The sequence below is a fragment of the Glycine soja genome, chromosome 16 (genome assembly GCF_004193775.1).
Source record: "Glycine soja cultivar W05 chromosome 16, ASM419377v2, whole genome shotgun sequence".
NCBI classification, from domain to species: Eukaryota; Viridiplantae; Streptophyta; class Magnoliopsida; order Fabales; family Fabaceae; genus Glycine; species Glycine soja.
The window spans coordinates 32,214,006-32,237,284 of NC_041017.1; the positions used below are offsets into that span (position 1 = coordinate 32,214,006).

General features: G+C 31.1%; 2 protein-coding genes and 1 pseudogene across 4 annotated transcripts; 1 reads left to right on the top strand and 2 right to left on the bottom strand.

Moving 5' to 3' along the window:
- On the bottom strand, window positions 1-2,739 carry LOC114391125. Its single transcript, XM_028352121.1, has 2 exons — window positions 2,200-2,739; window positions 1-490 (listed from the first exon to the last, which is right to left on the bottom strand). Exons 1-2 carry the CDS (start codon window positions 2,563-2,565, stop codon window positions 278-280), a joined length of 579 nt encoding a protein of 192 aa, XP_028207922.1. The 5' UTR covers window positions 2,566-2,739; the 3' UTR covers window positions 1-277.
- A 4,022-nt stretch (window positions 2,740-6,761) lies between these two features.
- On the top strand, window positions 6,762-21,408 carry LOC114389970 (annotated as a pseudogene).
- Window positions 10,752-15,480, bottom strand: LOC114389286 (tryptophan aminotransferase-related protein 4-like). Of its 3 annotated transcripts, none has more exons than XM_028349925.1 (7): window positions 15,260-15,480; window positions 15,087-15,181; window positions 13,995-14,341; window positions 12,939-13,233; window positions 12,291-12,583; window positions 11,463-11,743; window positions 10,752-11,233 (listed from the first exon to the last, which is right to left on the bottom strand). In XM_028349925.1, the coding sequence occupies exons 3-7, from the start codon at window positions 14,252-14,254 to the stop codon at window positions 11,016-11,018; spliced, it is 1,347 nt and encodes a 448-aa protein (XP_028205726.1). In that variant the 5' UTR covers window positions 14,255-14,341; window positions 15,087-15,181; window positions 15,260-15,480; the 3' UTR covers window positions 10,752-11,015. The 3 variants fall into 3 exon arrangements, with proteins under 3 accessions (XP_028205726.1, XP_028205725.1, XP_028205724.1); XM_028349924.1 differs by having other exon boundaries at window positions 15,087-15,193; XM_028349923.1 differs by having other exon boundaries at window positions 15,087-15,480.
- Window positions 21,409-23,279: the final 1,871 nt, after the last annotated feature.

The window sequence follows — 23,279 nt, forward strand, 5'->3', positions numbered from 1 at the left end:
TGCATGATATGAAACTATTTCTTTCCACTCCAATCAATGATCACATATTTGAGCAACAATAAAAGGAAAAAGATCTATCATCTATGTAGATAGATAGCCTATACTCGCTGAACAAAAACATCTATATGTATCATCAAATGTGGCATCCCTTATTATTAACCTATAACATTTGTGATGATATAAGTAATCAACAAAATTATGTCAGTTTAAACAAATCTTGAAAGTGTATAGAGAAATGCATAAAACCCTACCACAGAGGCATCACACACAAGTTCATTCACCAACCCCGCTTCTTCAGAAAATCTCTAGTTCTCTTCCTCATGCGGGTGAAGACAATAACTACACAAGCCAAGATCCATGGAGGGAAGTTCACACCAGAGAAATTTAATTTCTTCAACCAGTTCGGAGTATCCCTTGAAACTAGTGTTATCATAAAGGTTATTAAAGCAACCCCAACCAAGATCCTCGTCACTGGTTTAACAAGTGAATCCTGCAAAAGAAAAGTTTCAGTCTTTCAGCGAATGACAATATTACGTGCACTCCATATATGTTTGTATTAGGATTACATGAACTGCACCTTCATATCATAGTCATAGATATTTAACACGATAATGGAGATCATATTGTGAGTATTTCAACTTTAAAAATAGTGTAGAAATGTATAATTGTATATACATCACTTGTAAAAGAAAAAGCATAATATAAATTATGTAAACTACTTTATCAGTGAGATGTCTGTCAAGATTTTATATTTTGATCAAAAAAATAATTCTAGGCATTAAATGATGCTCAATGGCCTGCAACCCACAAGCCTTGTTGCACTGAACCAAAAGGCTTTCAATAAATTCAGCTAATTAAAAGACATGACAAATATGATTTAGAGAGAATGAACAACCTATTTTTATCATAACACTACAAAATTCTCACTGTAAAGCATTATGAACCTCAATGAAGATTCAATTTTATAGTAGCTTAGAAATTTATGATATCCAGAAATATTTTAGCATATTCAATGGGGAAAAAAAGCCTTTAAAAGTGGGAGCAATAGGCTTAAGCTCAACCAAAGTAGTAACTCAATCCCTGGACAATACAGCATAATCCCCATTCTCTCAGTCCAACTCCTCCCCAGCCCAGCCCAACCAAAACTCCAGCAACACCAGATGCTCTGCTCATGCCCCTAAATCATGAATCAGTGCCTAGTGCTTTGATAGGACTTACGAGTATTAATAAGAAATCTGCTATTGAGAAGATCTATGTTAGAAAGAAGAGGGTCACAACAGGGAGTTAAAACTTAAAACCCTATGAATTGTAGAATAATTAAAGGGAGTTTTGTCAGTTAGCATAGGAGGACACAATATAATTAAATAGAAGTGGTTGTTATAGGGAGGGGCAATGGGTTGGTCGGTTTGTATTGGGAGAGTCCAGGTTCCTCGATTTCTGGAGGATTCTTTCTTTCATTTCTTCAATTAAAGTTCCTTTATTTCTTCTCCCTAAACCAGTTTGTATCATGCTTGCTAGCCTAGCCGACCATACCAAAAAGCAGCTTGAACATATAACTCCGGTCTTAGATACATGTTGGCCAGTCATGAGTGCATAATAGTTATAATAAATAGACGATTCCCAATCCCAGTCAATTCAAATCATGAGGTAGATAGGGTCTGTTACACCATCCAGAAATCAAACACCCCCTACAAAGACCAAACAAACTTCAGAGGATACGTATGATTTCAGCTCTCTAAACTGCATTCTTCTTGGACAGCAACCTATTGTTGGTGTGTCTTTCGTATGCACATTCCCCTTCATGGATTCTCAACCTTTGGATACTCCAGCATAGCTTGTAGTAGACACTGTCCCAGATAGAGAATGGAACTATATCCCATAGCAGGTGTTAGGATGAGAGGTGCTAATTAGAAATGCAAACAATTTCAAGCCAATCTTACATCATCCTAGTTTACAAAGTACAACTCTAAACAGCCTTGCATTCTGATCCTCCCAAAATCTGAAAAATAAAAGGATCTGGGAAAAGCCCAAAATTTTCCCTTTTTATTTTCAATTAGAAGAATTAACTGAATACTTGTTCCTTCCTCAACTCACCTTTCCCATCGTTCCTTCTCCTTTAACCATCAACTCACCTTATATCTCCCCAATTAAACTAATATCAAGTAACTCAAAACCTAAAAAAAGAAACAAAACACAAACCTTAGGTTCTCCATCAAGGTAAACAACAGCCCCATCCCTGTACGTCAAAATCGACCTCCCATTTCTGGGATTGAACCGGACAGGAACGCCGCGCCCCCCGGCGGTCGGATTGAACGCGAAGACCGATTTCATGCCGTACTTCTCGAGGATGTCCTCCCTGATCTCGAGCTGATCCTGCTCCCAGCCGCCCAGTGCCGACTTGAACACCGCCACGGGGCCCTTCCCCTGCCGATACAGGTGGATCTCTGCCTCCGGGACCTTGGTCCGCACGCGCTTCTCCCGCTCGCTCGTGCCCTCCTCCTCCACGGGACTCGCGTCCACCTCCTCGATTTCTCCCACCAAGGGTGTCTTCTCGTCGTCCTCCATCTTCCGGTGCCGGCGGCTTAGGTGAGGACGCGGGTTGTGGATCTGAGGGAAGAAGAAGGGATTGTTGTCGTTGAGGGGTGGAGTTATATATGTTTTTGTTCGTTGCGGGGGATTTATGTTTCGTGGGCTCGTTGGTGAAGATCGGGCATAACAAGGAATTAAAAGCAATAATATAAAGAAGGGTAAAGGATGATGGTTAGGAATCAATAAATACTACACTTTAGTCCTTAAATTATAAAACATTGGTATTTGGTTCTTAATTATTGCAAAATAAAATATTACTTAAAAAATACCATAAATTTATTTACCATCAAATATTTATATTAACCCACCCAATGGGTCAATTTTATGTGATATGGTTGGACTTTTTTTACATGAAGGAATTCTAATGGATCCATTTGTCACCTTGGATAAATTTTTATTTTTTTTTAAATTATATCTATAATTTCATAATTTTTACTTTTTTAGTCTTTATAGGTAATTGGTATTTTTAGTCTCTATAATTTATATTTTAATTCTTGTTAAGTCCCTGTCATTTAAAAGTGTTCTTTCTAGTTCTTATTGTTTTTATTTTAATTCTCTTTTAGTTTTTGTAATTTGAAAGTGATATTTTTAGTCCTTATAATTTATATTTTAATTACCTTTTAATCCTTACTAAAAAAATTAAAATAATTAACTACAAATTAGTTATAAATTATCAATTATTTTTTATTATAAATTATCTTACGATAAATTAGTTACGAATTAGTTGTTAATATATTTTTAGTTAATTGTAATTGATAATATTATTCATATTTTGATGGTAAGGACTCAAACAGAATTAAAATATAAAGTATATTTAGACCACTTTCAAATTATAGGGACTAAAAGATAATTTCAAATTACTTTAAAATTATAAAGACAGAAAAGATAAGAATCATGAAAGTATAGAGATTAAATTAAACTTATTTTTCTTTCTTTTCCTTAGAATTCTTTCATCCTTCTTTCTCTCAAATGCACTCCCCTCATAGATTCACTCCTTCAACATAAGCAAATCCAAGATCATCTTCACAATAACTTCAATGGCAGAAAAGGAGATTTCGATCACAACTGTTCTCCTTGACTAGCTTACAAATACTTATATGAATGTAAATCTAGAGAATTCTGTTCTCTTCCGCTCTCACTCATTCACACAATTCTTTATTCTCACTCTGCAAAACTGAAATTAAAAAACCTCAACATTGTGCATATTTTCAAATTTTGGAAAAGGAAAACAAAAACAAGTCCAGATCTAGAATCACAAACCCAACACACTACATGTTGATGAAGGTTCACCATTGTCACGCTTAAAACGAGAAGGAACCTTGTCGCCATGTTCTTGCGAACGTGTTCTCCCACACCAATAATTTGGGAGGTGGTGATGGAAAGGAAGGTTAATTTGGAGTGATAGTTCTTGCTAGATTCAAGATTGTTGTTGTTGTGATTTTGATGTTTTTTGGGGTAGGTGATTGATTCAATCGTTTAACTCCCTAGCGGAGATGCCAAAGATTGAAAAACGGTGTGGCGGTGAAAGAAAAAGGAAGAAAGGAGAAAGAAATGAGAGGCATAATGTCATTGCCGAAAATCGTATTTGACAATGATGATCCATGGATGTGGATTGTTAGATGGTTAGAGTAGGTGTTTGTTTGGTTTTCTATAAGATAAAAAAAAAAGTTTGGATATTAAGTTTAATTAACAATCATATGTTCAACAAGATTATTACATCTTTTTTTCATGTGATTTAGTGGTTATATTTCACATAAAATTTGTAATTGACTTTCCTATACTATTTTTTTAAGTGTGATTATGTTATAGCTCACTAAAAAAACATATATAATATTCAAATTGATTAATTGAAAAGCTTTAAGCTGAGGAGATAGATACCTCTGCTGTGTGCTTTCTTCTAAAACAGTTAAAATAGTCTTCGAACTAAGCATGAGTAATCTCTGTAATGTCCTTCACCGCAAGAGATGAGCTTTTTTACTAATCAAGGATAAAAAAAAAATTTAATTTTCCAATCGGAGGTATATTTTAAAAGATTATCCAAAACGAGATAAGTCTTAATAGGTGTTACGACTTCTAATTCAAAAGTTGTATCACCCGTTATGACTTGTTATTTTTTTTTAAATTTTTTAACTAAAGTCATTCAATGTAAATCTTATTTTTTTTACGATTTTAAAGTCGTATTTTTTTTATTTTTTAAAATGAAAATCGTATTTTGTTTTATGACTTTAAAGGTTTTTTACTTTTATTGATAGATTATTTAAACTTTAAATAAAAAAATATTCAAAATAAATTATATTAAAAAAATATATAATATGTTTTAAATAATGAAACATTAAAATAAAATAATAACATATAAAATAAAATCACAAAAAATATATTAATAAAATCAACTTAATATTATTTATTATATATTTAGATATATATTTTTTAACCTTTTATTTAAAATAAAAATAAAACCGTAAACAATATTAAACTTAAAAGAAAAAAAACATTTACAAAAATAAAAAGAAATAGGTTAACAAAATAAAAACACGTCTACAAATAGTAAAAAAAAGTTTAAAAACCAGAATTTTCACTTTGAAGTCGTATATCTTTCAAAAAAATAAAATAGTTTTATGACTTTAAAGTGTAAAACAAAATAAGACTTTCATGTTAAAAAACAAAAAATAATAGTATCACTTTAAAGTTGTAAAAATAATTTATACTGAAATCATAAATATTTTTATAACTTTAGTTTAAAAAATAAAAAAAATAACAAATCGTAATAGATAAGTTAGAATTCATAACTTCTGTTACGCCCTATTAAATAATTTTTTAAAATATATGTCGGATTAAAAAATTGGTAAATTTTTTACCCCTAATTGGTCAAAAAGCCCAAGAGATGCGTCCGTGGCTACAACCGAAGCTGAATAAATAGTCAGAACAACATTCGTTAGGGAACCAATAAGAGGCTTACTAGTAGTTCTTAATTTGAAGGGCTTCTAAAAAAGAGTTTTCATATTCAAGAAACTGAAAGTGGTGTAGTCACTTTTTTCCTACGGATAGTCTAATCAATTAGCTGGTTTCATTGGACAAATTAGTGTAGGTGGGTAGCCTCACATGTCCTCCTCTATCATTCTCACATTTTTTTCATGTAATATATATATATATATATAAATATAAAATGTTTGACATCTCTCTCAATTACCATTCCTGAAAAATACTATTTGATTTTCCTTATTGGAAAAAATCTGGGCCTTACAATAGAATGGTGGCAGATTCAATTAGATCGATCTTGAAAAGAAAAATTATTTCATCCATTTATTTTGACTTTTTAAATTAATCATTCAATTGATTTTGTTTAAAATTTTAATCTAATAGGATTCAATTTGATCTAAGATGATGTAATTTTGATTCGATTGATTTTTTGATTTAATTATACTTTTATTTTTTGATAAAATATTAAATAAATGATAATATATATAAGAGATATAATACAAATTAATGTAAAATATCAAATATTTTATTTACATACCATTATATAATTAATTATAGGCTTAAATATATTTTTTTCCCTCTATTTTATTTAATTTGTAATATTGGTTCCTTTATTTTACAATTGAGATAATTGATCTCTTATTTAAAAAAAATATATAAATTTAGTCCCTTATTTTAAAATATAAATATTTGATTCTCATGTTTTAGAAATTTTTTAATTTTAGTTCTCATAATTTAGAAAATCTACAATTTGTGTTTAATATTTAATTTTGCCTACACTTTATTTTTTTATTTTTTAATTTATAATTAGTTAAATCATTTTTTGATGATATCTTAAATGAATATAATAGGGTTAGGATTCTATTGGACAAAAAAAATAGACAAAATTAAAATTTTTACTAAAATTGCATATTTTTTAAATTGAAGAGCCAAAGGTCTTAATTTTAAAATGAAGGGATTAAAATTATGGATTAAACATGTGAATACCCAATTTTATTCTAGTGTATTTTTATATTTTAAATAAAAAGTATTAAAAAAATTTTGAAAAAAAAAAGAGAGAAATAATAGAAGATATGGTAACTACAAGAAGACTTGTTTCACGAGAACAGTTGCACTATAGCAATGCCATTCAACTGAAAAAAAAAAAAAGAAAAAAAAAAGTGGTTACCTAAAGATAAGCTATCAAGTCAAATTTAGGGTATAAACATAATCACAGCTGAATATCTCAATTTTATTGTTAGCGCATTGTCCTCTACTAGTTCATGCCTCAAATCGGAGCAAACTGAGCTTTGATCTCTGTTTCACATAAACCAACCAAACAAACACAATCCATTCAACACAACAATGTCATTCTCATTCTCATTGTTAAGAAGGTTAAGCTCTTCTCCCTCTCTTTCCATTCCCAACTTTCCTCCTTTTCTTCCAAACCCCACTTCCACTCTTTCCTTTCACTCCCAGACTCCATCCACTGAAAATGTTGTTGATGATGCTGTTTCCCAGTTCAATCGCATGCTCCTTGTGCGTCATATCCCACCCATCATCGAATTTAACAGGATTTTAGGATCCCTTGTAAAGATGAAGCATTATCCTACTGTCAATTCCCCCTTTCTAGACAAATGGAAGTCAAAGGAATTAAGCCAAATCTTGTTACTTTGAGCATCCTCATCAATTGTTTCTGCCACTTGGGCCAAATGGCCTTTTCTTTTTCTGTATTGGGCAAAATTCTAAAATTAGGTTATCAGCCGGATACCATAACCTTGAATACACTCCTGAGAGGTCTATGTCTCAAGGGTGAGGTCAAGAAATCACTGCACTTTCATGACAAGGTCGTAGCACAAGGATTTCAGATGAACCAGGTTAGTTATGGGACCCTGCTCGATGGACTATGTAAGATAGGAGAGACGAGATGTGCCATCAAGTTGCTGAGAATGATTGAAGACAGATCAACTAGGCCTGATGTGGTAATGTACAACATCATCATTGATGGCTTATGCAAAGATAAACTTGTAGACGAGGCTTGTGATTTTTATTCTGAAATGAATGCTAGAGGAATTTTTCCTAATGTTATCACTTACAATACTCTAATATGTGGCTTTTGCCTTGCGGGTCAGTTGATGGGAGCATTCATTTTATTAAATGAAATGATACTGAAGAACATCAATCCAGATGTTTATACCTATAATACATTGATTGATGCATTATGTAAAGAAGGAAAAGTGAAAGAAACAAAAAAACTATTAGCTGTGATGACGAAAGAAGGGGTAAAACCTGATGTTGTTTCTTATAATACTTTAATGGATGGGTATTGTTTAATTGGTGAAGTGCATAATGCAAAACAGATATTCCACACTCTGATCCAGAGGGGAGTAAATCCTGATGTTTACAGCTACAGTACAATGATTAATGGATTATGTAAGTGTAAAATGGTCGATGAGGCCATGAATCTCCTAAGAGGAATGCTGCATAAAAATATGGTTCCTAACACAGTGACGTTGATGGTTTGTGTAAATCAGGGAGAATTACTTCTGCTTTGGATCTTATGAAGGAGATGCACCACAAAGGTCAACCAGCTGATGTAGTCACCTACAATTCCTTATCCTGTTTTGAGTAATTTCTTTAAATATATCAAAAATTGATAAAATTTTTACCCCTAATTGGTCAACAAGCCCAAGAGATGCGTCCGTGGCTACAACCGAAGCTGAATAAATAGTCAGAACAACAATGTAATTAACAACATTCGTTAGGGAACCAATAAGAGGCTAACAGAAAACAGAGGTGTGGTCTGATATCGAGAAATGTGCCCTGCACAGTCGAAGCAGGTTTATATAGTCCTGGGAAGGAAGAAATTACTAGTACTTCTTAATTTGAAGAGCTTCTAAAAAAGAGTTTTCAAATTCAAGAAACTGAAAGTGGTGTGTAGTCACTTTTTTTCCTACGGATAGTCTGTCTAATCAATTAGCTGATTTCATTGGACAAATTATTGTAGGTGGGTAGCCCCACATGTCCTCCTCTATGATATGTTTGACATCTGTCTCAACTACCATTCCTGTGAATGGGATTATTTATCTGAAGACAGCGAAGCCTAAGAAAAAGAAAGCTCTCTGTGAAGAATGGTGCAATTGTGTGCCGAATTCAGGTAATGCTTTGTAAATTTGGATGTGAAATTTGCGGAAGAAAAATTTCACCTTGTTTTTTAGTTTTTGCACATTGCACTTTATAAACACCTGGATGTTCCAATTCCGTTGGGAGCTAAAACTACCGTCATAAAAAAGGGCTTACACTGCACAGCATGATGAGTTGAACTAACGTGACAACCCAAAATACAGAAAGAACTTTTGGCACAACACAATCTCTAATAATTTCAAGCAAGCAGAATCTATTAGCAGAAACAAAAACTTTGGAATTCACAAACAAGAAATGTAGACAAATTAAGACTTGGTGTACACTCCTTGTACTTGGAATTAATGATGTGTAGTCCATTCAAAAACCAATAAGCTAAATCAAAATGTAAAAAATACATATACACATGATGGCATTACCTCTTCAGTAAGATAGCACAGCACTTGGTGTTTGTTCAGTAAAACTAAGCTCTCAGAATAATAAGCTGAATAAAGATTGTGTCCACTCCATATTTAAGATCCGTAAATCTTATCCTCTCCATGTCCAGTGACCAACGAAAACAGATGTCCCTTTCCCGCCTCATTCATGGCCAGCAACACCTCTCCGTTGTTCCTCACACACAATGCTGACAGTGGAGCTGTTGCATCATTGATCATCGTCCCGAAAGGCAGTGCTTCCAACCAAAATTCGCTTGGATTAAAGGCAAATACCTTGTTCCAAGACTCCACTACACCGTACTTTTTCATCACTTAAACAGAAGGGTTGCAGATGATTATTAGATATTTGCACACTCCAGGGTAGCAATGCAAAGAGGCCATCGCAAATAGCAACCTCGGAGAATTGGTGACTGGGGATGGAGGGAAGGCGGAGGATAGATGGGTAGGTGAGAAACGGGTCGTCGTGGCGGAGAAAATAGCGAAGGAGGAGAAGGGAGGGGGAGTGGATATGGTGGAGATGAAGGAAGGGTGTGTGATGAGGGACTTCCATGACTTGCATACAGTTGTGCATTTCAAAAGGGTTTTTGCTGGAAGTCTGTGAAGGATTTCCCCCAAGATTTCATCATGGAACAAGTTACCTTTTGGCCTGGAAATTATGGATTCCATTCATTCATTGGATCCTAAACTAGAACATTATTAGAATACAAATAAAGCATCATATGTGTGAGAATACACACATTTCAATAAACTCTTCAAACACAACGAAGGAATTGAAGAAAATATAAGGCAGAGGCCACAAGGAGTGTGGGGGTGTTGGCACACATGAAGGGGAGAAAAACCTTGGTAGAGAGGGCCATAGAGGGGTGTGGCACCTGCTATACTCGTGTGGCGTGCATCACTCCTTGTTTCGGTTATTTTTTATATTTTGTTTGGAGTTGGATTTGAACCTTTTTTATCCCTTAGATATAAATAAACTCTCTTAAAGGGTTAGGAAAAGTTCCTGAAACTCTTTTTTTCATAGCGACTTAGGTTTGAGAATTGTGACTTTTTCATACAATTCTTTTTGGTTTTGATTCCTTTGTTTATGTTATTTTGGGTACTACCATGCCTATGTTAGTAGAATCCTGTTTTCTAGGATTGGGCTGGGCTAGCTTAGTTATTTGACCTAATTGCACTGTTTTATATTTATTTGAATTTTTCAAATGATTCTTTTCTTATTAATCTTATCTATATGAGATGTTTGATCACCATTTTACCATAATTTTAGATGCTTAGGAATGAATTGAGAGTTGAACTTAATTGTTTGAATTATAAGAAAAGGACTTAAACTTTAATTAATGAGGGTAGGTTTAACAATTATATCTGCATGTATATCATTTATATATTTTTTTAATAAATGATATTTATTAATATTTAAATACTAAAGATCATTACAAAATATTAGTCTATTAAGATTATTGACATCTTATTCAAAATAATTTTATGATAACAAATAATTAAAATTAACATTATAAAACATTTATATTTCATTATCACAATCTCTATCTCTATAATGATAACAAGTTATCAACTTAAAAATCAAAAAATTTATCAAATTAATATTTTCATAAAATAATAAATATAATAATGAAAAAGAATAATATTTTATTAAAATTAAAATTGATCATATATAATAGATCAAATCTTACACCGACACATTTATTCATAATTAGTGGTGTACATTTATTCAAGTTACGTTGATGGGTCATATTTAGCATGACACAACTATTTTTTCTCAATGTAGGCCATCAGACTTTATTCAACAAGCATGTTCCCAACGCATGTGCAGATATTTTGATAATCTGACTGTGATTGTGACCTTTATTTAGGTTTCAATATGCAAACTCCTCACAATTAAATGGAAGCTGGGTTGGATTCCCATTCCTTTGCAACAAGACTTCTGAGCTTATTTGTTAGTATCTCAAAATCATCTTGGCTCTTAATAAGACTGAGACGCACGTAACGTTCATCTGCACTAAAGTTACTTCCTTTACGGCCAATGATGCCAGCAGCTTTTAGGGTTTCATAGCAATTCATGTCTTGTTGTCTCTCACACTTCAACCAAGCGTACGCTGTGAAACCAAATTGTTATCTAAACAAGGGAGAAAACTGCATATATTTACTCAACTTTTTATTGGGCTGGTGAAGTTAGACGGCAATTAATCAATTCTTCATAAAATTGATGAAATAAATGGCGTAAGGCACAATCAAAGTTAAAATGGTTAGGAACAAATGTAGTATTTATACACATAATTAAAAAAACGATAAAACCTAAAAATGTGATCAGAAATTGACATTTACCTGGTGAAGGATCTCTGACCCTCTTGAAAAAGGTACAGTACTGGGGAGACAATTTCTGTAGAGAAAATCGTTTTGATTTATATATGATTTGTTTCAACCTTATCCAACGATCTCTCATTGTTGAATATGTAAATTGAAATATTTCTTTTCCATCTCCCTCAGTAGCCACGTCCAAAAGCTTTAAAACTCTCAGCTGAACGTCACGGGAAACTCCCATGGCGCTCAATCTCAAATATATCATCATCTTTTGGTATACTGCCTCATCCTTTATTATTGCCCATCTGTTAGAAAATCACAATATATAACACTTATGTGTTACTTATTAGTTGATAAAAATAGAGTTTAATTTTGATCTGAAAGTGTTACACTCACTTTATATTATCAACAATATTTATCTGAAAAGAAAAGTAATTCATGATTCTAAGTAAATGTTGACTTTAATTTTGATCTGAAAGTTTTACATGCACTGGCCGAATTCAAATTAAATATAGAACATTTTTTATCCTTAAATTTCATATATTTATGAAGATAAGATCGATCGAAAGCCAACAAATTCTTGACCATACATAGGGCACCTCAGCTCCAATATAAGTGATTCAGGCTCTCTAACAACTTGTATGAGTTCTCAAATTCTCAGGTAATCTTTAAAGTTATAACTGTTATTTTATGCCAATCTATATATTCCAAAACGAATAATCATAAAAAATACAAACTTTATATTAAGAGGCAAAAAAAAAGTCTTCAACGGAGTTATAATTCATTAATCTTAATCACATTAAATTAATTATGTAATTAGCACGATGAAAGTTTCATAGTGATTTATCTCACCCAAATCTACTCCCAGCATGGCCTGTGAGTTTGGAAATTGAAAACAGCATGAGATCGTCATCAGCTGGTGAAGGAATAGCAGTGAAATGTGGCCAATAATAGGCTCGATCATAAATGGTTTTCACATCAGAGCCTTTGAGAATTCCCTTGTTCAACTTTCCATCTGGATTGTTTGGTGAAGTCACAAACTCAATAAATCTGAAGCTGCTATTTGTGTTGTTTTTCCACAAGGATGTGTCTCCTTCATAACTAAAATCCCTAGAATTAAAAAATTGCGTTTGTTCTCTATAGAGCTGTGTCAAAGAGTTTAGCATAATTTATGTCATCTATCTATCTATCTAATTTCATAAACATATAAATAAATGTATACATAACCAAAAGTATTAGAAAAACCTAGTTATAGTTTCTTAAGCGTTGCTATTCTGTGATTTATAAGATAAATGCTTGTATTAAGAGGTTAACATAAATGATCGAGATAAACAAAACTATCATTTTAATTTTAAAACAACAGCAAAACTACACTTAAAGAACTACATATAAGTTTTGTTTAAATAAGTATTTTATTGAAACTTACCTATTGGCGAAGAGAAAAAGAAGGAAAAAGAAATAATATGGGACCGTGGCTAAGTATTAATTAATGGAACTCACCGGGTAATATGGTGCTGTGGCTACCACTTTTGCTGGAGACATTGATGGGTCGGGAGACAAGGCATAAACAGCAGCATTGAGAAGTTGAGTTGAGCCACTTCCAAATACGATGTACTTTCCTTCGGTGATTGCATTCCCAACGATGCCATGAACTTTTTTTATGTACTCAACCAATAGTTGTGAGATGACTGATCCATCGCTATAAGAATAACTCATTCTATGCCATCCTGATACTAGAATGGCACTACTTGCTGCATGTTGCATCCAAAATGGCTCCATAAAATATGGATCACCACTGCAATAAACATATTCAATCAATTTTATCAGTTAAAAAAACAATATATATATATATATATATATATATATATATATATATATATATATATATATATATATATATATATATTTGTGCACCTATATCTATCTCAACTGAGAACTAAAAATTATCCTATCTAAATACGGAGATTCCTTTGGGACATTAACTTCTCTTAACATATATATTTTTACATATATACATATGAATTAAACTTTTGATCACTTATTTAAAGGGTAAGATTATTTAATATTGGTGACCGAAAATAATATTAAATCGAGGTGATCTAAATGGTTTGTTGACAAAGATTATATTTTGTTACTCTTGTTTAATTTTTTTTATGTGATTTTAAATTTTGCGGGATAAATTTATACATTACAATGTTAATATTTAATTTTACTTAACTAATTTAAGTAGTACTGGATAGGTAGCATTAATATTATGTTAATTAATTAATGATCTCTAATGTTAAACGTTTAGATGAATCATTTAATATATAAAATAGGTGCAGGTCATTTATCATCCAATGATACTCAAAATATTCAGCTCTTTTAATATCTTTGACTTTCTAATGATGCAAGATATTTACCTAATCCCTATGACTTCCATTAAACAATATTATATCAACTTCCCTGGAAGGTAAAAAAAAATAAAATCAACATGTCCAAAACTATTGCAATGTTAAGACCATGGTTGAATTAGCAGTTAATAGATTATTGAATTTATGAGAAAGCTAGGATTACCCATCAGCGTTGGCAGGACAATCAGATAAAAACTGGGAGCAGTCAGATCCAGCATAGCATGAATTGCATTCACAACGAGACTTATTCATATCTTTAAGAATAAGACCATCTAAGTAGGCTCTTCCATGTCCTGAACATGGTATTGCTGCCACAGCCTCAGCTTCTTCTGCAGCTCTTGTGCTCCAAGTTGGCTCCCATTCTCCCATACATACAAACGTGCTAATTGAGGCACACAATACAATAATAAATTTTAATTTCATTGGACTTTGGACTTGTTCTTTTGGCGATTCTAGTCTTCGTTTCTTTGTGAAATCTTCAAGCAATTTCTTGGTTGCACTTCGAGATTTCTGAAGTGAAGTAGCCATGTTGTCCATGCATTTAGATATAGGTAAAAATTTCAGCGTAATAAGTTTTCAAGAGTAAGGACAAATTAAGACGGTCGAAATATAATGAACTATAGGAGAAAATTGTATTCACATTAATATTTGAAAATTTTTCCCCGTTCCTACCTCATTATTATATAGAGGGATTAAATATGTTTTTTTATTCTGAAAATACACCAAATTTATATGTAGTCCTTTGAATTTTATTCTTTGCATTTAATTTCTAAAATTTTAGAAATATCAGATTTTAATTCTTTTCCTAACTCAATTTGCTTGTGCAGTTAAATGTGATCATGTGGTCGATCATATCAGTCAGCAATTTTAAAGTTATTTGTGATATGTCATGTAACTAATTAAAAAAATGAAAAACAAAATAAAACTAACTAATTAAATAGTTAAAAAAAGAATTAGAAAAACAAAATACAAATGTAATAAAGATAGAAGATTGGAGAAGACTGCACACCAATTGTATGGCTCTGGTATTTCTAAAAGGAGATAAAACCTTAAATCCTAAAACTCAACTTTTTAATTCTCGATTATTACATATTTTTTTCATGTGATTTAGTGGTTATATTTCACAAGAAAATTTGTAATTGACTTTTCTATAAGATACTATTTTTCAAGTCTGATTGTGTTATAGCTCACTAAAAAAACAAAAATAATATTCAAAGTGATGAATTGAAAAGCTTTAAGCTGAGGAGATAGATACCTCTGCTGCGTGCTTTATTCTGAACTCAAAACTAAAACAGTTAAAATAGTCTTCGAACTAAGCATGAGTTGATAATCTCTGTCATGAATCCGTGGCTACAACCGAAGCTGAATAAATAGTCAGAACAACAATGTAATTAACAACATTCGTTAGGGAACCAATAAGAGGCTTACAGAAAAGAGAGGTGTGGTCTGATATGGAGAAATGTGCCCTGCAGAGTCGAAGGAGGTTTATTTAGTTCTGGGAAGGAAGAAACAAATTATTGTAGCTCACATAATTAATGAGGGTAGGTTTGACAATTATATCAACTGCTTTTTCCTACGGATAGTCTGTCTAATCAATTAGCTGGTTTCACTGGAAGAAATTACTAGTACTTCTTAATTTGAAGAGCTTCTAAAAAAGAGTTTTCAAATTCAAGAAACTGAAAGTGGCGTGTAGTCACTTCTTTTTCCTACGGATAGTCTGCCTAATCAATTAGCTGGCTTCATTGGACAAATTATTGTAGGTGGGTAGCCCTACATGTCCTCCTCTATGATTCTCACATTTTTTTCATGTAATATATATAATATGTTTCACATCTCTCTCAGCTACCATTCCCGTGAACGGAATTATTTGATATAAAAATAGTATTTGATTTTCCTAATTGGAAAAAATCTGGGCCTTACAATAGAATAGTGGCAGATTCAATTAGATCGATCTTGAAAAGAAAAATTATTTCATCCATTTATTTTGACTTTTTAAATTAATCATCTAATTGATTTTGTTTAAAATTTTAATCTAATACAATCCAATTTGATCTAATATGATGTAATTTGGATTGGATTGATTTTTTGATTTAATTATACTTTTATTTTTTGATAAAATATTAAATAAATGATAATATATAATAGATATAATACAAATTAATATAAAATATCATATTTTATTTACATACCATTATATAATTATAGGCTTAAATATAATTTTTGTTTCTCTATTTTACTTAGTTTGTAATATTGGTCCCTTTATTTTACAATTGAGACAATTGATCATCTTATTTTAAAAAATCTATAATTTTAGTCTCTTATTTTAAAATATAAACATTTTGTTCTCATATGTTAGAAAATATGTAGTTTTAGTTCTCCTAATTTAGAAAATCCACAATTTTGTTTTAATATTTAATTTTGTTTATGTTTTATTTCTTCTATTTTTTATTTTATAATTAATTAAATTATTTTTTGATGATATCTTAAATAAATACATTAGGTTTAGGATTTTACTAGAAAAAAAAAACATAGACAAAATTAAAATTTTTACCAAAATTAAAAATTTCCTAAAATTGGAGAATCAAAGATCTCAATTTTAACATGAAGGGATTAAAATTGTGGATCAAACATGTGAATATCCAATTTTATCCTAATGTATTTTTATATTTTAAATAAATAGTATTTAAAAGATTTTTGAAAAAAAAAAAAGAATGATAGAAGATGTGATAGTTACAAGAAGATCGGGTCACGAGAAGATATTTCAATTACACTTTAGCAATGCCATCCAACTGAAAAAAAAGTTGTTACCTAAAGATAAGGTCATAAAATTGCAAGCCTAACAATAAGATCATGTGAAAAAAAAAAAAAGAAGCCATTATCAGAAGATAAGATCGTAAACTACATGCCTAAAAAATAAGAACATCATGGTACAGTAAAACTCGATACGCTATCTTTAGAATATTTATACCATTTCATTTATTTTATCATTTTTCTTTTGTAATACATATAAAGATAGAAATGTGTGACATTTGTTGATTAATATAAGATACATAACTCTCTCTCTTTCTATTTTCCTTTATTTTTATTAAGTCCATTTTTTTCAGCAATCAAAATTTTATGTCCAACGTTCGTTTTTCTGTACCATTATACAATTTACTTTTTTCTCTTACATGTAAAGTGAGGTGTGTAATGTGATATTATTTGTTTGTATACATAGGAATAGCAAATAGGATATTAGGAATGTTAGTTTTGGTTTTAAGTTTTTCTTTTCTCTTTTATTTTTTTAAATATTTGTTCTATTTTGTGCTTTAATATATGCATGATGTATTGTTTATCTAGGATTGTAATGTTTAGGTGTTTTATTTTGATTTCTAATTTATTTATTTATGAAATAATAAAGAAAGGTTAATAATATTTCATCAATTTAAAAGTTGTCTTATCCCTTTTGGATATTAATTAAAATTTTATCCCATTTGATGATTAAAAAAAAAAAAACATGCTCCCTTTCCATCGTTTCCCCTAGGAGTAGAGAGATAAACTTGGAAAGAGAAAATTAAATGGAAAAAAAGTTAAAAAAATCTCAGCCATCTAATGTTTTAATGAATATATCTAATGGTTGATAATTCTTTCTTATGGTGAAAGACCTACCTCGCTTTCTCAAGCCGTCCATGACAGTGGACAAAGTGTATAAACATAGTCAAAGCTGAGTATCTCAATCTTATTGTTAGCACATTGCCCTCTATCAGTTCATTCCTCAAATCTGAGCAAACTAAGCTTTGATGTCTCTCACATAAACCGATTCAACACAACAATGTCATTTTCATTGTCAAGAAGGTTCAGCTCTTTTCTTTCAAACCTCACTTCCCCTCCTTGCTTTCACTTAGCCTCCCCATTGACAATGACAATGTTGTTGATGATGTGTTCCCCAATTCAATGACATGCTCCTTGTGCGTCATACCCCACCCACCATCTAATTTAACAAGATGTTAGGATCATTTTAAAGATGAAGCATTATCCCACTTGCCATTCTTTTCTTTCTAAACAAATGCATTGTTACTTTGAACATCCTCGTCAATTATTTCATTCCTGTCACCGGGCCAAATGACCTTTTCTTTTTCTGTATTGGAGAAAATTCTAAAATTAGGTGATCAGTCGGATACCATCACCTTTAATGTATTGTTCGAATCTTAGCAACACTTCTGTTATTTTTATATTTTGTTTTTTGAGTTGGATTTGGACCTTTTTAGTACCCTAGATATCAATAAACTCTCTTAAGGGTTAGGAAAAGATCCTGAAATTCTTTTTTTTTTTATCGTAGCAGCTTAAGTTTGAAGATTATGACTTTCTCTTTCAGGTCTTAATTTCTTTGTTTATGTTGTCTTGGATACTAAATCTGAAATTAAAAAATATATAAATATTAATAAATTAGGCCTAATGATCTTTGATATTTAAAAATTAAAAAATTTCATTAATTAAAAAATATATATAAATTATGTACATTCGTATATGCATGCACATCATATATATATATATATATATATATATATATATATATATATATATATATATATATATATATATTAACATTAATGATATTTATTAATATTTAAATACTTCCGTTACCTAACGATTTTTACTGCTTGGCACTAGGTTGTTCTGCACATCCACTTCCGTTACCTAACAAATAATTAAATTTAACATTATAAAAAAATTTGTATCTCATTTTCACAACCCTATCTCTATAATGATAAGTTATCAATTTAAAAATCAAGAAATTTATCAAATTAAAAATTTCATAAAATGATAAATATAATAATAAAAAAGAACAATGTTTTATTAAAAATAAAATTAATCATATATATTAGACCGAATCTTCTATCGACATATTTATTTACAACTAGTTGTGTACATTTATTCAAGTTACGTGATTGATCTTGGGGATTAATTTTAAAATATTTGAAAAATAATCTTTATTTTTAATTTAATTATACTTTTATTTTTTGATAAAATATTAAATAAATGATAATATATATAATAGATATAATAAAAATTAATGTAAAATATCAAATGTTTTATTTACATATTGTTATATAACTATAGGCTTAAATATATTTTTTATCCTTTTATTTTACTTAATTTTTAAGATTGATTCCTTTATTTTACAATTGAGACAATTGATCCTCTTAGTTAAAAAAAATCTACAATTTTAGTCCCTTATTTTAAAATATAAATATTTGGTTCTTATATTTTAAAAGATGTGTAGTTTTAGTTTTCGTAATTTAAAAAATCCATAATTTTGATTTAATATTTAATTTTGTCTATGTTTTGTTTCTTTTATTTTTTTACTTTATAATTAATTAAATCATTTTTTAATGATATCTTAAATGAACATAGTAGATTTAGGATTCTATTGGACAAAAAAAAGTAGACAAAATTAAAAATTATACCAAAATTATAAATTTTCTGAAATTGAAGAACCAAAGGTCTCAATTTTAAAATGAAGGGATTAAAATTGTGGATAAAAAATGTGAATATCCAATTTTATCCTTGTGTATTTTTATTTTAAATAAAAAGTATTTATAAAAATTTGAAAAAAAAAAAGAGAAATGATTGAAGATGTGGTAGTTACAAGAAGACTTGATCACGAGAAGATATTTCAATTGCACTAGAGCAATGTCATTCAACTGAAAAAAATAATTGTTACCTAAAGATAAGCTATCACGTCAAATTTAGGGTATAAACATAATCAAGGTTGAATATCTCAATTTTATTGTTAGCCCATTGCCCTCTATCAGTTCATGCCTCGAATAAGCTTTGATCTCTCTCACATAAACCGATTCAACACAACAATGTCATTCTCATTCTCATTGTCAAGAAGGTTAAGCTCTTCTCTCTCTCTTTCCATTCCCAACTTTCCTCCTTTCCTTCCAAACCCCACTTTCCCTCTTTGCTTTCACTCTCAGCCTCCATCCATTGACAATGTTGTTGATGATGTTGTTTCCCAGTTCGACGACATGCTCCTTCTGCGTCATATCCCACCCATTATCGAATTTGGCAAGATTTTAGGATCCCTTGTGAAGATGAAGCATTATCCCACTGTCATTTCCCTTTCTAAACAAATGGAAGCTAAAGGAATTGTGCCAGATCTTGTTACTTTGAGCATCCTCATCAATTGTTTCTGCCACTTGGGCCAAATGGCCTTTTCTTTTTCTGTATTGGGCAAAATTCTAAAATTAGGTTATCAGCCGAATACCATAATCTTGAATACACTCATGAAAGGTCTCTGTCTCAAGGGTGAGGTCAAGAAATCACTGCACTTTCATGACAAGGTCGTAGCACAAGGATTTCAGATGGATCAGGTTAGTTACGGGATCCTACTCAATGGACTATGTAAAATAGGAGAAACGAGATGCGCCATCAAGTTGCTGAGAACGATTGAAGACAGATCAACTAGGCCTGATGTGGTAATGTACAGCACCATCATTGATGGCTTATGCAAAGATAAACTTGTAGACGAGGCTTATGATCTTTATTCTGAAATGAATGCTAGGGGAATTTTTCCTGATGTTATAACTTACACTACTCTAATTTGTGGCTTTTGCCTTGCGGGTCAGTTAATGGAAGCATTTGGTTTATTAAATGAAATGATATTGAAGAACATCAACCCGAATATTTATACCTATAATACATTGATTGATACATTATGTAAAGAAGGAAAGGTGAAAGAAAGCAAAAATTTATTAGCTGTGATGACGAAAAAAGGGGTAAAACCTGATGTTGTTATTTATAGTATTTTAATGGATGGGTATTGTTTAGTTGGTGAAGTGCAGAAGGCAAAACAGATATTCCTCGTTATGGTCCAAACCGGAGTAAATCCTGATGTTTACAGCTACAATATAATTATTAATGGATTATGCAAGGGTAAAAGGGTGGATGAGGCCATGAATCTCCTAAGAGAAATGCTGCATAAAAATATGATTCCTGATACAGTGACGTACAGTTCTCTTATTGATGGTTTGTGTAAATTAGGAAGAATTACTACTATTTTGGATCTTACGAAAGAGATGCACCACAGAGGTCAACCAGCTAATCTAGTCACCTACAATTCCTTATTAGATGGTTTATGCAAAAATCAAAACCTTGACAAGGCAATTGCACTATTCATGAAAATGAAGGAACGGGGAATTCAACCAAATAAGTACACATACACTGCACTTATTGATGGATTATGTAAAGGTGGAAGACTTAAGAAAGGACAAGCACTTTTTCAACATCTCTTGGTTAAAGGCTATTGTATAGATGTCTGGACATATACTGTCATGATCAGTGGGCTTTGTAAAGAGGGCATGTTTGATGAAGCTTTGGCCATGAAGTCAAAAATGGAAGACAATGGTTGCATCCCTAATGCTGTAACTTTTGAAATCATTATTCGTTCTCTTCTTGAGAAGGATGAGAATGATAAGGCCGAGAAACTTCTCCATGAAATGATTGCTAAAGGCCTATTACCTTTTAGGAATTTTCATAGTGAACGATCTTCAGTTACAAATAAAGTTATTGTGAATTTTCATAGTGAGTGACCAATACTATGGACATTTTCATTTGATTAAAAATCATATGCTGGTTAACTTATTTTGGTACTGTAACAATAACTTTCATTTGATTTTTTTATTTATTTTTATTGTTTTAGTGTAGTCATAACTCATACCTACATTTTTTTTTTCCAATGTCTTGTCTACCTGTCTCGTCTACTTTTAAGGTTTTGTTTCCCTCAGGGTTAATTCTTAGTGTTTCAGATAACAAACCAAGCTGAAACAGACACATTATTTGAAATGCCTTAACTTTTATAGTTGACTCTATTTACTCTGATTATAGAAAGTATAACTGAATTCTATTTTTATTTGTTTATTTCCCTCGTCTTTTTGTAGTAAAGGAAGATTTAAAAACTACAGCATATTTGTTTGCATCATCTGAGTAGTCTTAGATTTTAAAGTTGCTTATGTTTTTCTCCAGGTCATTGCTGATAAATTAATGGAAGCTTCTTGAGAGGACAAAACTTATTTTGGTTGTACTCATTCTGGATTATGCGTTCCGGTGAGTAATTTGTTGCGGCTGGTTTCCTGTACTTTTATGGTCTTACAAGGCCTTGCTGCTTCAATGTTGTGAGTGACAATTTTGCCGTGTGTCACCCGTTCCCATGAGTAACATGTACCAGTGTCCATAACGAATCTTGGTGACAAGTTGCATATACTTTTTTTAATTATTAACAGGTGGTTCTAAAAAATTTCCTCATATATTGAGTTTACAACAGGTTATCTTTTATTGTTCTAATTAAGAATTTTCCTTATTGCTTTATGAATATAAAACTCCAACATGTTTCTGTTTTCACTCATTCATCTTCATTCTCTCTATTTCATATGATGAATTTCCTCCTCTCTCACTTCTTTCTTAATCTTATACCTCTTATATTTGATTCTTCATACTTTTTAACTTAAAGAATGACAGTATGAAATTGATGTAGGACATGTGCAGCAGAACTTTAATAAAAAAAATGAAGAAAATGAAAGAGAATTAGATGGACTTGGTGTTTGGTGGGGGCAGCGGTATACTAGTGGAGTATGGAGTAACTATTACTGTTGGTCATTCAATCTATCTATTATAAATTTTCAATCAATATTTGTTGATTGATTATTTTGTTTTTCATGATTTGTCTATGCTCTTATAGGTACAAATTAAACTCCATTTTTTTTATTTGATTGGATTAACAGGTTATAGAGTCTTCTCCAAACATGGTACTCTGATGAATGATTGGGTCAAATAATGATAATACTATACCCAAAAAAAATTTAAAGGTAATAAAGAAGGAAATGCTGGAAACATATCTCTTTTCATATTTTTTATATCCTGAATTTTCTCAATATATCTATTTTATTAAAGGTTTTTTTTATCTCAACTTTCAATAACACATCTTTGGATTTAGTTAGGAACAAATGTATTTTTAATTTTTAATCTAGCACAGTAGTGGTACTAAATAGCGTTTAAAAGCTAAGAGTTAAAGGTATGTATGTTTCTAATGTGGAAATGTATCTTTTACTATAGCTCATGTTATGGTAGAAAAAATTACTTTTAGACATTTACTTACGTCCAATGCCAGTGAGGAGCACGATACAATCATGAGGAGTATTTGGTGCTGGGGAAATTATGTAGGCAATCTATGTAAAGCATGATTTTACTCAGTGAATTAAATGCATTGTATGTATACATGGAGTCGAGTGAGAAAGCATGAAATTATGCAAACATGATCGAGTTCTATTCATAGAAACATATATAATTCGTTCATTTTACTCAGAACCATGAATTGGATCGTCCGTACCAGTTGGATTCCCACTAATTTACCTCTGAATTTGTTAAAGTTATGAACCTAGAAAAAATGCAAAGAAGGAAGAGGAAC